The sequence below is a fragment of the Balaenoptera acutorostrata genome, chromosome 7 (genome assembly GCF_949987535.1).
Source record: "Balaenoptera acutorostrata chromosome 7, mBalAcu1.1, whole genome shotgun sequence".
NCBI lineage: Eukaryota > Metazoa > Chordata > Mammalia > Artiodactyla > Balaenopteridae > Balaenoptera > Balaenoptera acutorostrata.
In genome coordinates, this window is record NC_080070.1 from 45,617,485 (window position 1) to 45,634,752 (window position 17,268).

At 35.4% G+C, this 17,268-nt stretch overlaps 1 protein-coding gene across 6 annotated transcripts in view; it reads left to right on the forward strand.

Moving 5' to 3' along the window:
• The window catches only part of NT5C3A (5'-nucleotidase, cytosolic IIIA), a 41,742-nt gene extending 25,252 nt beyond the window's left edge, over positions 1 to 16,490 (forward strand). For 4 of the 6 annotated variants that reach the window (XM_007175225.3, XM_007175226.2, XM_007175224.2 and 1 more), the window contains 9 exons: positions 719 to 773; positions 6,658 to 6,756; positions 8,444 to 8,513; positions 9,519 to 9,565; positions 11,076 to 11,161; positions 12,632 to 12,721; positions 13,895 to 14,057; positions 14,658 to 14,858; positions 15,777 to 16,490. In XM_007175225.3, the coding sequence (XP_007175287.1) occupies positions 738 to 773; positions 6,658 to 6,756; positions 8,444 to 8,513; positions 9,519 to 9,565; positions 11,076 to 11,161; positions 12,632 to 12,721; positions 13,895 to 14,057; positions 14,658 to 14,858; positions 15,777 to 15,878 (894 nt within the window). In that variant the 5' untranslated portion in view covers positions 719 to 737 and the 3' untranslated portion in view covers positions 15,879 to 16,490. The remainder of the gene's footprint in view (positions 1 to 718; positions 774 to 6,657; positions 6,757 to 8,443; positions 8,514 to 9,518; positions 9,566 to 11,075; positions 11,162 to 12,631; positions 12,722 to 13,894; positions 14,058 to 14,657; positions 14,859 to 15,776) is intronic. The other 2 variants (XM_007175228.3, XM_007175223.2) reach the window with 2 other exon arrangements.
• Positions 16,491 to 17,268: the final 778 nt, after the last annotated feature.

Below are 17,268 nucleotides of genomic sequence, written 5' to 3' on the forward strand. Positions count from 1 at the left end.
TTGCTTACCTAGAATAAAGTAAAAGTCAAGTCATTGAGGAACAAAAATAAATAATTTTCCCTAAAATTTATACTGCAAAAATGAAACTTAGTATAATGATAGGGTATTTTTAAAACTTCTTTTGGTTTAACAAATAGATGCATATAAATTTCACCCAAAACCCTTAAATGATCATTCAATTACATACTATTTTGTGCCAGACACTATGCTAGATTCAAACACAAGTCAGATCTTAGTCACATCATTTCACAAAATTAAAGATTTTAAAATGAGAAAATTGAAGAAAAAATTTGACTTGTGTGGATTATGCTTCTCCTTACATTCTTATTCAGTAATAATAATGCATAATTTTCCCACAAACTTCACCCTTACATGTAGAGATGTTGATAAAGTGTTCTTGCAATAGAACATTTTCTTGCAAATATATACTTCACTGTAATTCTATTCAAATCTTATTAACACCATATAAATTCTTATAGGAGAGCTGCAGCTTCTCCATACACAATTTTAACCCAAAACTTTGTGAGATAGAGTAAAATCTTTGCTGAGCTTCTTAGGAAAGAAAAAAAAAATGCCTTCAGTAACTGGGTATTTCAATCAAACCAAAAGCACCTCCCGGGTATGTCATTAACATAAAGGAAGAGACTAAAATGTGTATGTATGTCACATGTACTTTTTTTCTCTCTCTTTCACTGTGACATCACCTGGGAAAATCCAGAAGATTGGATAACCAAGAAATGCCTAATCAAGATTCTGCTGTACATGTGAAAATGGTGGGTATTTGAATATTTCCAGTTCCATTTATTAATGGTGAATCTTCACCACTTTTACCTCTGTCTCTAACCAGATAATTAATTATGGGACTGTAAATGTATACAGATCTTTCTTCCCAATGTTAGACACACAGTAGAACTTCGAATGTTTGTTGAATTGAATTTCTTTGGAATTCTTTTTGCTTGAAATATAATGTGCATTAAAGTGTTTCTCGGCATATAAAATGATTACCCCGTTCCTTTTTGTGCTAAATTTTCCTTGCTCAGCAACAGCACACTTAAATCATACAACATGAGATCTTTTATCTTAGGCCTCTGAATTAAAATGACCAGCATTTAAGAATTTTTAAAAACTTCATGAACAGCAGTAGCTTTCATTGCATTATAGAAATTAGGATGAAGTAGGGAAAATATAGGCTTTGGCATCAGAACTGGCTTCAGATCTTAACTCAGTCCTTGATAGCTGTGATACCCTTGAATGAAGGCAACCATCTCACCTTTAAGGAATGGGTGTGAAAGCACCAACCTTGTGTTGTTTTCATTCATATCTTTTCCCAGCTTTATTAAGATATAATTGACAAATAAGATTACAAGATATTTAAAGTGTACAGTGTGATGATTTGATATGCATATACATTGTGAAAGTTTACCCCATCTAGCTAACACATCCATGACCTCACAAATTTCCTTTTTTTTTTTTTTTTTGAGAACATTTGAGTTCTACTCTCTTAGTAAACTTCAATTTTGTGATAGTGTTAAACATTATGATCACCATGTTATACGTTATATCCTCAGACCTTATTCATCTTATAATTGAAATGTTCTTATATTTAATGAAAAAGTATATATAAAGTACCTCATAGCACATAGTAAGCACTCAGTGAATGTGAATCTCCTATATTATGTTAGTAAGTGTTTTAGCTCTGCATGTAGCATTTATTTGTATGTGTGGGGAAAATTATGTCCATCCTCCTTATTCATAAACATTTTTTAAATCACAGTTTCTGTCTTTTAAAGAGGACAACTGCCCCATGATCTCTTTCGTATTTTCTCTTTCTGTCCTTTTTTTTGTTCTTCCTCTTCTCTATTTTTTCATCCTTTTTCTTTCTAGTTTTCTTTTTCTGGTTTGAGCCTATAAACCAGAACTTAGCATGCAAACAGCTTTGTGTCACAATTAGTAGATCTCTCGTTTAACTTTCCTCATCCAATATGTGATGGGAGGTTAAAGTTGACTCAAAGTGCTGATTAAGCTTGTCATCAGTATACTTAGAGCTGTTAGAATAAAGCATATGAAATTGCCGATATTTTCAATACATCAAATATAGTCCAATATTGGCAGTTTTGTATGGTTCAGCCTAATACTTGGACATGATCTTTGCATCCATTGCATGATTGGCATTTGATTCATTGGTACTGAGCATGAACATTGCTGAATTAAATCATTCTAAACTCATTTTCTTGCTTGAGGTGATTTTCTTTTTTTTTTCTTTAACCAAAATGAATACAAGAGACATAGGAAAGTCTTAGCATATAATTTGTTGTTACCTGGATCCTATAACCTTCTAACATGTGTCTCCTTTAGAAGCAAGTAGCAATGTAGTTAACCCACAATAACACTATTGAAGGAAAACAAGCCAAAAGATGATATATACTTAAATACTTTTTACTATCATTGCATGAATTTACACAATTTTTACCTTGGGTTTGCTTTTCTAAAAACATTGATACATCTTTAAGTTGATATCTCCTTAGGATGTTATTCTTAACTTCTCATGATCTGAGTCCAAATCTCTCCTTCCAGACTTTACACACACTCACACTCTTCTCCATGTACACTTAAGTTCTAGAAAAACAGAGCTATTTATCCTTTTCCCACATTAGACCCTGTACTTTGACCCCTCCCCAGTCTCAGCATACCCAAATCCTGCTTCACTCTGAAATCCTAGCTCCATTGGCCCTCCCTCCTTTGACCCCAGCAGAAGTAATCTCAATTTCTTCTGTTTCTCTAGTATTGTACTTGGACATCTTGGCAATGTATTAGTTATTTGGGTTCCTGTATTATAATCCATGTTAGAGAACATGCATTTGAGTATAAGATGTATATCTTACTAAAACTTCTGTATCTTTTACAGAGTTGCTTAACAGAATGCCTTACAGTTAAAGACTATATGGTAAATGAAGGAAAGAATTTGGCCTACACTCCCTTAATGTGGAGACAGGCCAGATATGTGGTAGGCAGGAGAGACGGCTATGAATAAAATTTAGCAGTGCATAATCTTCAAAGTAAATCATAGAATCATCCAGGTATGTGAGTGAGTAAATGTACCAGTCTGAATAGGTGGTTTTAAAAATCTATACTTTTTATGTCATCACATAAAAATTGTAGTGCTCACTCCTTTGTACCAGTAATGAAGACTTTTGCTTGTACCATATCTGAACATTGGAAAACAAAGAAAAAATATTTTCCCTGAGAGCTTCAGACAAAGATTCTTAAGTAATTCAAACTAATTTTGATGTGGCCGTGTTTAGAAAAATACAGGTAGACATCCTTAGGACAATTTTGTGACTACCATGCAGATATTCATTTATATCATCTCAGTGTATCCACAAGATAATATCAAATACTCTAATATTGCTATAGGGTTGTGAACAAAACTATATAACTTTGAAATCAATTTCTTTAGAAATCATGCATTCTGAATATGTAAGTAGACTAATAATTAGGAATTCATTTCATCTGTACAAATACAGTATATTAAAGATCAGCCAGAATAAGTATATTTTAGGTTTTCCATAGTTATCTTTAGCATTGCTTCAGATTAGGCTCCAGTCAACCAGAATACCCTGATTCTTGTCAGGAAAGCTTCGCTCCCTCCCTAACATTTTATATTATGGCCTTAGAAAATGAATTTGTTTTCTTTTGCTCACAAATGATGGAAATCTTTAGCCCCTTATTTTTCATAAAATTGTATTATCAAATTGGAAAGTTTTCGAAAAATTTAAAATAACTTGCCCTTCAAATTTCAAGTATCATTATTTTATGTACCACCAAAGAGGAAGGTGTATTTTGTCCAAGAGGAATATGAGGAAGGGATTTGAGGAGGTAACAAAAGTATGTGACATATGATGAAATGCATACTCCTGCAGTGTGCTTCATAATGTTCTGATATTCTGATATTCATTGACACATTTCATATATAAAATTGTATTTCTTAGGCTGTATTCTAAAATATTTGAGTAAAATGTCCAATATCTCAAGTTCCTGAGAAGTATTTATCATATACTTTAGTAATATTGTATGTGTATTGTGGAAAGGGGGGTGTGTGGTGTATTACCATATAGTCCAAGGCAAGTATAATTATAATTTTTTTATTTCTTACGCCGGTGTCCTCCATCCTGTCGTGTTCTCTGGAGAGAGTAGCTGCCCTTCCATCTGTTTTCACCACTGGTATTTCACCCTAGTACTGTTTGAGTATTCGCTACTCATTTATCTGAAAATAAATGGTTATATTTTGTGCAGAAGCAGGGATATGAATGCCTCTAGCCACTGGTTCTCTTTATTTTCACCGTCAAATAAACCAATCTAATAGTTGTTTAGCCTAGCAGAAACCAGCCTACTTTGAAGTCCTGTTTAAACATGGCTTTTTAAAATTAAATGTATTGTAATATGTGATTTGCTTGAGGCAGGACATGTTCCTCAGTATCGACACACTGAAACAAAATGTCTAATTTTCTTGGCGAAAATACAGTAGGTGACATATACCCTCTATTGCTTTCATCAACGGGTTAGTTATTGAATCAAGCATATGCTGGTTGTTATGCATCTGCCAGTTAAGGCAGAAGTAAGAGCAGAATTTAGTTAGGGGACCATTTACTAGCTAAGGTATTTGTAAAAGAGCAACAGAAGTGATATTCCAAAACAGCAATGATTCCTAAAACTCAACAAGAAAACAGTATAAGCATCATGTCATCATATCTCTAGCTTCTCGTGTCTGACACAAAGTAGACACATGATAAGTATTTATAAAACAAGTGAATGGATATTAATGAATGAAAAAAAGGAATGTAGGGACAAATGCCTATTGGTTTTTCTCATCTATTAAAAAATCACAATAAAATAGTGATTTATTTAGATGATTTAAATAACCTTCTTTATTCTTTTGAAACCCTTTAAAGTCCATTTAAATTAAAAAGATCACTGTATAAAGGTTAGTTGCATTGCAGGTTATCCTATCCTATTTAAATATGGCTTTTTAAAATTAAGTGTATTATAAGTCCAGGTCTTTCATTCATGGAGAAAAATTTAATGTTCCCACTTCTCTTTCCTGTACACTCTGTATTCATCCTCCAGTCTTAGGAAAACATTTTAGCTTTCTTCTGATTTTCTAATTTTGTCCATTGTGTAGCGACAACATGGGACCTAATAGACTTAACTGGTCAGACTCTCTTGTAGCAGAGATGCAAGGTCTGGGGAATTTTTCATAACTGTGTCCATAACACACATGAAATATGTTAATATTGGTGATAACACACCCATAATAATAGGATATAAAGTAAATAAATATTACCTGATACAAACCACTATAGAATCTTGATTTGAGGTTCAGTTATTTTCTTTTTATACTGTGAGCTGACTATTAAATGATTCATAGTTTCCTTCCCCCAGTCTGCTTGTACAGCTGTAAGAGCACTGTGCTGGTGCTGATTTTACTCTGATCAAACTCTGATCAATTTCATTATATCTGTGATATGGTAGAAAAGAGAAACAATATTTATATAACATTAAATTGTTGAGCAAAACTAAAGCCTGCATAAACCAGCCTAGTGGCAGCTTCTAAGCCCAGGTGGTCTAATACCTAGTAGGGTCTTAACTTGAAATAAATCCATTGTAAAATTTATGCCAAGAACAATGAAGTTTTGGGGGATATAGTAACAATAAAGAAGCAAAGATCTTGAAGCAACTTTTCAAATTAAATACATTAATATTAATTTCAAAAAGCCAGATGCAAGGACTTCCCTGGTGGCGCAGTTGTTAAGAATCCGCCTGCCAATGCAGGGGACACGGGTTCAAGCCCTGGTCCAGGGAGATTCCCACATGCTGCGGAGCAAACTAAGCCCGTGCGCCACAACTTCTGAGCCTGTGCTCTAGAGCCCACAAGCCACAACTACTGAGCCCACGTGCCACAACTACTGAAGCCTGCGTGCCTAGAGCCCGTGCTCCGCAAAAGAGAAGCCACTGCAGTGAGAAGACCGCGCACCGCATCGAAGAGTAGCCCCCGCTCACCTCAACTAGAGAAAGCCCGTGCACAGCAACGAAGACCCAACACAGCCAAAAATAAATAAATAAAATAAATTTTTTAAAAAAAGAATGCATTTTTTTTAAAGTACTGTTAAAACTAAGGTATTTACTTTAAAAAAAAAAAAAAAGCCAGGTGCAAAAGTATGTAATGAGAATGAGATAAATTATGTGCATATACATACATGATTGCAATCATAAAAATGAAAATAATGGAAAATTGATTAAAATGTTTACTTGTTTATCTTTGGGCAGTAGAATTCCAGGCAATTTTTATTTCTTTTTTATACTTCGGTTTTTTCTGTGGTAAACATGCATGACTTTTATAATTAGAAAAATTGCATTTTCTGATAATGTATTACAAATGTAGTTTTGCCTTAATCTTCTAGATGGAAACTACTGATGTGCTTTAAAATTTTTTGTACAAATAAATGGCAACTTGATATGGTGGTTTGCTTTTTTAAAAATAACGCCCCAACATTTTTACATCTTTAAATAATATAAGCTTTTTATATTATTCTGCTTAGTATCAAAGGAACCTGGGGGAAAAGGAATTAAAAATAGTTAATTAATTTCTTTGATTTTTAGATGCCAGAATTCCAGAAAAATTCAGTTCACATCAAGAACCCTACAAGAGTAGAAGAAATTATCTGTGGTCTTATCAAAGGAGGAGCTGCCAAACTTCAGGTGAATAATTATCAAGAAGCCTTTAGTATTAAACCTTTATTTTTTTTTTTTTTTTTTTTTTAAGTTTTTACTTGATTTATTTATTTATTTATTTATTTATTTTATTTTTGGCTGTGTTGGGTCTTCGGTTCGTGCGAGGGCTTTCTCCAGTTGCGGCAAGCGGGGGCCACTCTTCATCGCGGTGCGGGGACCGCTCTTCATCGCGGTGCGCGGGCCTTTCTCTATCGCGGCCCCTCCCGTCGCGGGGCACAGGCTCCAGACGCGCAGGCTCAGCAATTGTGGCTCACGGGCCCAGCTGCTCCGTGGCATGTGGGATCTTCCCAGACCAGGGCTCGAACCCGTGTCCCCTGCATTAGCAGGCAGATTCTCAACCACTGCGCCACCAGGGAAGCCCTAAACCTTTATTTTTAATGTTCAAGCAGACTCATTCATCCTATGTGTTGCTACAATCTAAGTAAAGAAAGTTTAGATAGCAAGCTTCACCTATCCTTTTGGAATGTAAAATCTAAGAGATATATCTAGAATTGGTCTAAAATACGCAGAATGACCCACTGGAAACAAACAAAATTAGTAGCCTTGAGATAAATTTAGCTTTTCTTTAATATTAAGTGCTAAGCTAACTAGTGCTGTGCATAAGTATTAAACCATCTTAAGTAAAATATTAATGTTAATAATATAATATTCTTTAAAATGTGTACAGTTTCAAGTTGTTCTTTTAATTTAATTAATCATAGTAGTTCAGGACTTTCCTGGTGGCACAGTGGTTAAGAATCTGCCTGCCAATGCAGGGGACATGGGTTCGAGCCCTGGTCTGGGAAGATCCCACATGCTGCAGAGCAGCTAAGCCTGTGCGCCACAACTACTGAGCCCGCACACCGCAACTACTAAAGCCTGCACGCCGTAGAGCCCGTGCTACACAACAAGAGAAGTCACCGCAATGAGAAGGCCGCGCACCGCAATGAAGAGTATTCTGCGTGCCGCAACTAGAGAAAGCCTGCGTGCAGCAACGAAGACCCACCACAGCCAAAAAAAATTTTTTTAATAAAATAAATCTTAGTAGTTCAAAGTAAGATGTAACTTTATTAGGTGATAGATAACTTTTTTTTTTAATTCTTTCCTTTTTTTTAAAGGAATGTTTTACATGTAAATTAAATCAACAGTCTGGATATTCAGTAAAAACTTATTCCTTTTTTTAAACATTTCTGAAAAAATATTTAGCCCAGTCTCCTAAGTTTCAAGAGTTGGTAAACTGCTGCTACGTATCATTCATTCATTGGTAGAGTTTACCTAAATAGACAAGTTAACTCAAGAATGTAACAGTTTCAATAACGTAAAGCTTCATGTAGTTTGATTCCACTGCATTTTTATACATTGACCAAGTAGGTTGAAATTGTGCAATGTTTTATTGCTGTCAGCAATAGTAACCATATTACCTGCAGTTGCAAATTCCTATACCGATTAGTCAGATTTTATTTGGCGACAGTGCTGGGGCACTTAAGGTTCACCTTGTAGTTAAGGAAATTCTCAGGACTTGATATATGAACTGCATTAGAAATCTCAGTGTAGACCGAATAACCTACGGTGGAGGGCAGGGACGGAACACAGTCTCATGCCTCTAGGAAATGTGCATTAAGTGTCTGGCCTTGGTGGCTGTAATTTCATAATGCCTTTTTCCCTTTTCTTACAGATAATAACAGACTTTGATATGACACTGAGTCGATTTTCCCACAGAGGGAAAAGATGCCCATCATGTCATAGTAAGTGTGGCATTCATAAACAAATTTATGAAAGTAATCATTATTTTAAGTTCCTTTTCTACCTGTATTATCTATGAGATTGCTTGGGGTTTTTTCTTCTTTTTGGACATTGAAAGTGAGGGAGCCTTATTATTTTATTATCATATTTTTAGGATTTGTTTTCCCCATGTTACATAAATGGCTATTTTCCTGTATGGTTTTGGTTGCAAGAGGAATGAAGACTTCTGAAATTTTTCTCTCCAAATGTGGTCTATTTATTATTCAGGAAATATTTAAATGAATTTAAACTTTGAATTAGCCTAAAGAAACAGATTTATCAAATGCTTTGTGTTTTCTAGGAATGTTACTAAATTTTTGTATCATTGATAAACTAAGTAAAAGAGTGAGTTACTAAATAAATATCCAGTTAAAGTCTGTTGCTAGGATAATATACCTTTTTTGTTTTCCAAACTTGGCAGTGAGTTTTTAAAATAATACTCTTCAACCTGATATAAGCCCTCTCACTAACTGTTGGAACATGTGTAATTTGAGAAATCATTGATAATTTATTTTTTAAAACTACTAAAAATTGTACCCTTTGGCCCAGTAATTCCTCTCTGGAGAATTTCTAATCAAGTAATCCCAAATGTAGGAAAAAAGCTTTAGATCCAAGGTTTAGATTTTAAAACCATTAGATTCTCTAGGAATGCCATGTGAATTACAGCACTAACACCAAAAGTTGTAATGACCATGCTACTTGAGTTGGCATTTAAGTTAAAAGTAATAAGTTATTTATAGTACTAGTAGCATCAGAGTATTTCTTTTCTTTTTTTTAAATTTATTTTTTAATTGAAGTATAGTTGATTTACAGTGTTGAGTTAATTTCTGTTGTACAGCAAAGTGACTCAGTTATACATATATATATATACATTCTTTTTTATATTATTTTCCATTATGGTTTATCCCAGGATATTGAATATAGTTCAGAGTATTTTTTTTAATGCCTAGTTTGCTTTCTTTCTGTAGATGTCATTGACAACTGTAAGCTAATTACAGATGAATGTCGAGAAAAGGTAAACACTAACTATAATCCAGAGTTACTCAAAGACTTCATTACCCTTTTTGCTGAGAGTTTTTTCAGGTTCATTCATACAAACAAGAATGGTTGCAAAGTGCTTATAGCCATATCTGGCGCATAGTAAACACTCAATAGATCTTAGGTTTATTGTATGGACTATATGCTCCCAACTTATTTTAATGAAAAAATTAACAGTTACTTTTTAACAATAACAACAAAACTTACATGAGAAACTTTTAATAGATTACCAAAATATTCTGGTGTCCTTATATTAACTGGAGAATTAAAACAAAAATACTGTGACGGGAATTCCCTGGGCGTCCAGTGGTTGGGATTCCGCACTTCCAATGCAAGGGGCACAGGTTTGATCTCTGGTCGGGGAACTAAGATCCCACAAGCCTTGCAGCCAAAAAAACGTGCTGTGGTTTTATGTATTTTATCCCCTTAAATTGATCAGGAAACTGGCTCAGTTCTCTACTTCCTTGAGTAAGTGTCTATCTGTGTCTATTTTAACAAATAAGACTCCAAATATGAATCAAATTGAATACTTTCATAGGAGAACAAGAGTTTTTTGGTAGTGATAATTTGATTACTGGTTTCACTGAATTACTGACCTGAAAGTGCTTTAAAAAAGCAAGGTATGGGGCTTCCCTGGTGGCGCAGTGGTTGAGAATCCGCCTGCCAATGCAGGGGACACGGGTTCGAGCCCCGGTCTGGGAAGATCCCACATGCCACGGAGCAACTGGGCCCGTGAGCCACAATTACTGAGCCTGCGCGTCTGGAGCCTGTGCTCCGCAAAACAAGAGAGGCCGCGACAGTGAGAGGCCCGCGCACCGCGATGAAGAGTGGTCCCCACTCGCCGCAACTGGAGAAAGCCCTCGCACAGAAACGAAGACTCAACACAGTCATAAATAAATAAATAAAAGAACGTGAATTTCTTTTAAAAAAAAAAAAAAAAGCAAGGTAACTTTTTTTTTTAGTTTATTTATTTTATTTATTTATTTTTGGCTATGTTGAGTCTTAGCTGCTGCACTTGGGCTTTCTCTAGTTGCGGGGGCTACTCTTTGTTGCGGTGCGCGGGCTTCTCATTGCAGTGGCTTCAGGCACACGGGCTTCAGTAGCTATGGCACGCAGGCTCAGTAGTTGTGGCGCACAGGCTCAGTAGTTGTGGCACACGGGCTTATTGCTCTGCGATATGTGGAATCTTCCCAGACCAGGGCTCGAACCTGTGTCCCCTGCATTGGCAGGCAGATTCTTAACCACTGCGCCACCAGGGAAGCCCCTGAAAAAGCAAGGTAACTTTTTGCAGGTATATTTAGTTACATGTAAACTAAGCTCAACAAAGATGTCTTCAGTGGATCTATGCATTAGCTAGGCATGATCTAATCATTACCATATAAAGCAGTTTGTGGAAAACACTTGCTTACATTGTTTTGCTTTCTGTAAAACTAAGCAGCTTAATGACAACTCTGTAGTCTTAATGATTGTTATTCACTTATTTCTAGTTACTGCAACTAAAGGAAAAATATTATGCTATTGAAATTGATCCTGTTCTTACTGTAGAAGAGAAGTACCCTTATATAGTAGAGTGGTAAGTGTGTATTGGGTGATGGGAGGGTTAAAAATATAAAATAACATTATAGTTACAACTAATGGTTTTCCCCTGCACTGTATATAAATAGATTCATAGATTATCCAGTGAGTTAGAGCAGTGATTAAATATGACAAAATGAACTCTAATTCTCTAATCACTGCAACAGTCTAGAATTTGTTTTGTTAATATGAAGATCAGTGGGAATAAATTTAAATCCTGCACTCAAGCCTTAAATTAAAAAGAAGAAAAAAATTTTTTTAAGTATATGGACAGATGTGGCTGAATGTATAAAGAAAAAGAATTAGGATTTAAGTTGACTTTGAATTTAGTTGGAGCCAGCAGGTGACATAGTTACTGAGAAATGATCCTCTGATGTTGGTCGCATTAATGAAAATGCAGCATTCCAAGCAGACCACAGTGAAAGCATTGTGTTGAGTCCTGGGAGAATGCTGTTAAGAGAAATGTTGACAAACTTAGTCTGTGTCAAAGGAGTCCACTAAGATAACCACAGGAATTGGAGCCATCCCATTTGAGGAAGATTTCAAGGAATAGAGAGGATGCTTTGATTTGAGAAGCAACAACTTGTGGTTTTAGTCTCAGAAGACTAGGAATGATGTTACTGGTTTTCATTATCCCATTACCTAACCTGAATACGTTGCACACTTAATTAGTGTTTATGGTATGAAACACTGAAAAGAGGTTAGACTTACTCTACGTGCCTCTCGAAACAGAACTAGACTTGGAAGGCTTAAGCCAACTGATTTCAACATGATGAAAGAAAGGACTGTCCAGCAATTAGAATTTTCTAGCAATGGTATAAACTTCCCTGGGAGAATGAGCTCACTAACATGATGGGAGCTGACTCAGAGAGGAGGGTCACTTAGGAACATTATAGGTGGATTTTTAGATATCAGCTAGAGAGGTTCTAAAGGCCTGTTATACTGAGATGCTATAATTATAGGTGGTTTTATGTAATTACAAAGCACCTATATATAAAAATTTCCATAGCAAGAATTTTCTCTGGCTCACTAGGCAACATCTTCAGTACTTCGGCTCTTCATGAAAATTCAGACCACAAACAGGTGGGGAAAAATGGCTTAGCTCTAATTCTCCCTGCAATCAGAGAAATGATTGTGCCTCCCTAGCTTCAATTCAGTTTTACCTGTAGACTGAGGAAAGAGTTACACCTTGTATCCTTTCATTATCTTACTAACACATTTAAATTAAACCAGACTTTGAGAACTGGGAAATACAGTAAGAACGTGCGTATCACATTTTGAGACACATGGGGTATACATTCATTAGTGATGAATTTAAATCTCTAAAATTTAAATTCAAAATTATGATGAATGAAATACTCATTTTCTCATACTGAAGAATGCTTTTTAGTAAAGATAATAGTCTTAATTTGCTTTAATTGATATTCTCTTTTTCTTTGGTAATTGATATTCTCTTTATACTTTCCAGGTATACTAAATCACATGGTTTGCTTGTTGAACAGGCTTTACCAAAAGCCAAACTTAAAGAAATTGTGGAAGAATCTGACATTATGCTCAAGTAAGTTTCTCGGGTGTTTTTTTGTTGTTGTTAATTGTCTACAGACTTGAACTGTTGTTATATATGTATTCAAGTGTGGTTTTTTATTAAAATAATCTATAAAATATCACATATAAAAACATATCCAAAATATGCCACCTATCATAAAAACAGTGGTGAGATAACGAACGTAGAATGACATATTAGATAATTTCAAGACTAACTTAAAAATGTATGAAACCAAGACCATTTTGAAATATTTTAGCAAAATACTTTTGAAAGACATGAAATATGAAAGGAATGTTTATAAATCAACTTGAAAAGGATTTTAAGCGCATGAGTCTGTTTCTGTTACATGATCTGCCTTCTGAATTCTCAAACTCCCCTTGAAAACTACTATCTCTAGGAAAGGCGAATATGTTTTAGCAGATAATAAAAATATTTGTAATATATGAATTATAATATATAAACATTTTTAAGCTTATTTTCAGTACTGTTTACCACCTTTTAAATTTTTCAACTCATTAGGTGAATATGATGATGCTATTTCTTTTTTCTCTTTTTTTTTTTTTTTTTTTTTTTTTGATGATGCTACATTTTAAGGTGATCTGCTTCTAAGGAGCAAAGCATTAAATTGTCAGAAAGAGTGTGAGGACAGCTAGTAAGTATTTCATTCCTTTGTAGGCAGCTTAACCTATAGTCCATTAAGAGTAAAATGAGTTTTGATTTTAAGATCAAGACATTACCTATGGCTGCCAGATCTTAGGTAAGAGAGATGCCAGATGTAAAGAGAATACACCACTCTGTTTTTCTTACAATAAGGAGTAGATGAGCAAGATGACAAGCAGGAGGTCTTCCAGCTCACCTTTTGTGGGTTTTTCAAGGTGTGCTTCAATTATTTGCTGTAAAATGATATACATTCTGAACGGTAGGTTTATATCCATATTCAGTGCAAGTCTAAAATCATCTAATTTGTACTGTTAGAATTTATTGAAAGGAGGATAAAAAGCTAACCAGTTTGAAAAACTTGCAGTAGTGTCATAGACAACAGTAACAGCCCTCTTGGGCAGTATTTTGAAATGAGAATATAAATGAGCCATAGAATCAAGTAGAAATATTTAGCTTTTATAACTTCTAGGTGAAAAGGAGATATACCTTGCTCTTTAACACTCACTTCTTACCTCCATCTTACAGGGACGGATATGAGAATTTCTTTGATAAGCTGCAACAATACAGTATTCCTGTGTTCATATTCTCAGCTGGTATCGGTGATATACTAGAGGAGGTTATCCGTCAAGCTGGTGTTTATTATCCAAATGTCAAAGTAGTGTCCAACTTCATGGATTTTGATGACAATGTAAGGATAGCAAATCATTCTTCATGATTAATTTTAGTATCAGAAAATATTTTAATCGTGTAAATGCATTTTAATTTATTATTTAATGTGTATTCATTAAATTAGGCCAAGTTGATAGGCCTGCTCTGGAAATCATCATCTCTCCCAGGGTTATATCTATATCCATGTTTTAAAAATAATATACCAAAAAATAATAATATACCCTTCTTCTGTTTCTGAAGCTGCAGACTAATAATAAAATTAGTAAAACTTCTTTTAAAGTAATTTAATGCAGCAATTCTGAACACTTAATATCCATAGATAGGGAAAAAAGTGAATTAGAACTGACGTTATTTGAATGAGTTCTAAGAAAGACAATATATTATGATTACATAAAATGAGACCTTTTGGTTGGGAAACAAATGAAAAGTAAAAATTGGGTTTTCAAAGCATTGTGCTTTCAGTGGTTTTCAGTGGTTTTTCAATGGTTTTCAGTGCATTTAAAGTGGTCTCTAGGAAGTCATTAACTTCTCAGAGCCCTTCTTACCTATCATGAATGTAAAAATACAACAAGTAGAACTTGCAGAACCTATTGTTTCAGAGGATTTATATTTTTAACAGGGGCTGCTCAGAGGATTTAAAGGAGAACTAATTCATGTGTTTAACAAAGATGATGGATCCTTGAAGAATACGGAATATTTCAATCAACTAAAAAACAATAGCAACATAATTCTGCTGGGAGACTCCCAAGGGGACTTAAAAATGGCAGATGGAGTAGCCAACGTTGAACACATTCTGAAAATTGGATATCTAAATGATAGAGTAAGTATATAGATGTCATTTAATTTTCTTTAGAAAAAAAAATTAGGATGAAACTTTATAGACAGTTGTTACCAGAGGTGCCTGAGAAAGTAGTTATTTTAGAGACTTTTTTTTAAAATTTATTTAATTTATTTATTTTTGGCTGTGCTGGGCCCTCGTTGCTGCGCACGGGCCCTCTAGTTCGGCGAGCAGGAGCCACTCCCCGTTGCAGTGCACGGGCCTCTCATTGCGGTGGCTTCTCTTGTTGTGGAGCACAGGCTCCAGGCGCGCGGACTTCAGCAGCCGTGGCACGTGGGCTCAGTAGTTGTGGCTTGCAGGCTCAGTAGTTATGGCGCACAGACCTAGTTGCTCTGCGGCATGTGGGATCCTCCCAGACCAGGGCCCAAAACCGTGTCCCCTGCGTTGGCAGGCAGATTCTTAACCACTGCATCACCAGGGAAGCCCCAGTTATTTTAGAGACATTTTGATTTCTCTTTATCCCTTTACATTGGTGATGATTAAGGGAGTTGGTATGCACATATGCATGCTATAGATATTGGCAGGGAGGGAGAGTGTACATTCTAAATGAGGCGTCTCTGGCCTCTCCCCACTAGAAGCCCGTATCATTCCCTAGTTGAGAATCAAAAATGTCTCTAGACATGGCCAAATGTTCCTTGGGCACTATCTCCCCAGTTGAGAACCACTGGGCTAGAGAGAAATCATTTCAGAAGAAAAGCCACCATATGGGAAACTTCCTATGTCAATGAGTTTTAAAATTTTGAAAGTATTTCTTCATTTCAAAGGTTTTATGAAAGCAAATTAATTTACAACATTTTACCCAAAAGATTTAACATAGCAGTGAGATTTATACTGAGATTATTTACTTCTCGCCCCTGCATATTAATTTAATTTTTGTGATTTTTTTTGGTTGTTGATTAGGTGGATGAGCTTTTAGAAAAGTACATGGACTCTTATGATATTGTTCTAGTAAAAGATGAATCATTGGATGTAGCCAACTCTATCTTACAGAAGATTCTATAAACAAGCATTCTTCAAGAAGACCTCTCACCTGTGGGTGCAATTGATGCAAGAGCTGCTCATCTGTTCATCTTGTTAAAAGATTTTATTTATAATATATTCTTGATCTTGAAGTTTTTCCTCTATATTGCTGAAGTATTTTCAGATTTATTGAATCCATCAAGTGGAAGGTCCTTTTTCTCCATCTCTCTCAACACACTCCTCACTATATTTTTTAACAGATTAAAAAAAAACTTAGAGCAAAAATTTGAAGAATAACTCCCTACATTTCCATAGTGAATTTTGTAGCTTAATGTTATTATGACATTTTTGAGAAGTCTTTTTACATTGGGAAAGTTTGTAGATGTTTAAAAAGTTTTATGAAATGGTGAAATAATGTGCATGATTTTAAGTGTTGTCATTTTTATAATTTGGGTGAATTATGCTGATGGATTAACCATCTCCTAAAATTGTGTTATGTATGGTTATTTTGTTTGGTGAAAATCGATATTTACCAAAAAACATTGGCACTTGATGTTTGAAAAAAAATCTATTGGTATCTACATGCCACTAATCATTACAGAATGTTCTATATTGAAGCACTGATGATAAAAATGAAATGAAAAGCCTTTTTAATTCTGTCAAGACTATTATTATTCATTCAACAGAACCTGCCATGTTTTTGTGTGTGATGTATGAATCCTAATGTCCTTGTCATAGTGGCTATTTAGATTATTTTCAGGTTTACACACTATAAAAATAAAAAGAGTTTTGCAGAGAAAATTTAATCTGTCCTTCAGAAAATACTGGGGCCTAGGAAAATTGTTTTCCCCCATTGAAAATATTAGTAAAAGGAGGTACTATATTGAAAGTCTAAGCGTTTCAGAAATAGCCATAGGCAGAAAACAAAATGTAGCTGGGTCTCATGATGACTAAAACAGAGTACTTCAGGGTTGGGAACTGCCATTCCTCTATGCAGTCTGACTTCCCATTCTGAGTTTTGGTTGCCCCATAATGGTTTACACAAGGCTTAGACTTGCCATTGTGATAAATTTTTTTTTTTAATAAATTTATTTATTTTATTTATTTATTTTTGGCTGTGTTGGATCTTCGTTGCTGCGTGCGGGCTTTCTCTAGTTGCGATGAGCAGGGGCTACCCTTTGTTGCGGTGCGCGGGCTTCTCACTGCGGTGGCTTCTCTTGTTGTGGAGCACGGGCTCTAGGCGCACGGGCTTCAGTAGTTGTGGCTCACGGGCTGTAGAGCGCAGGCTTAGTAGTTGTGGCGCACGGGCTTCGTTGCTCCACGGCATGTGGGATCTTCTCGGACCAGGGCTCGAACCCATGTCCCCTGCATTGGCAGGCGGATTCTTAACCACTGCGCCACCAGGGAAGCCCACCATTGTGACAAATTTGAC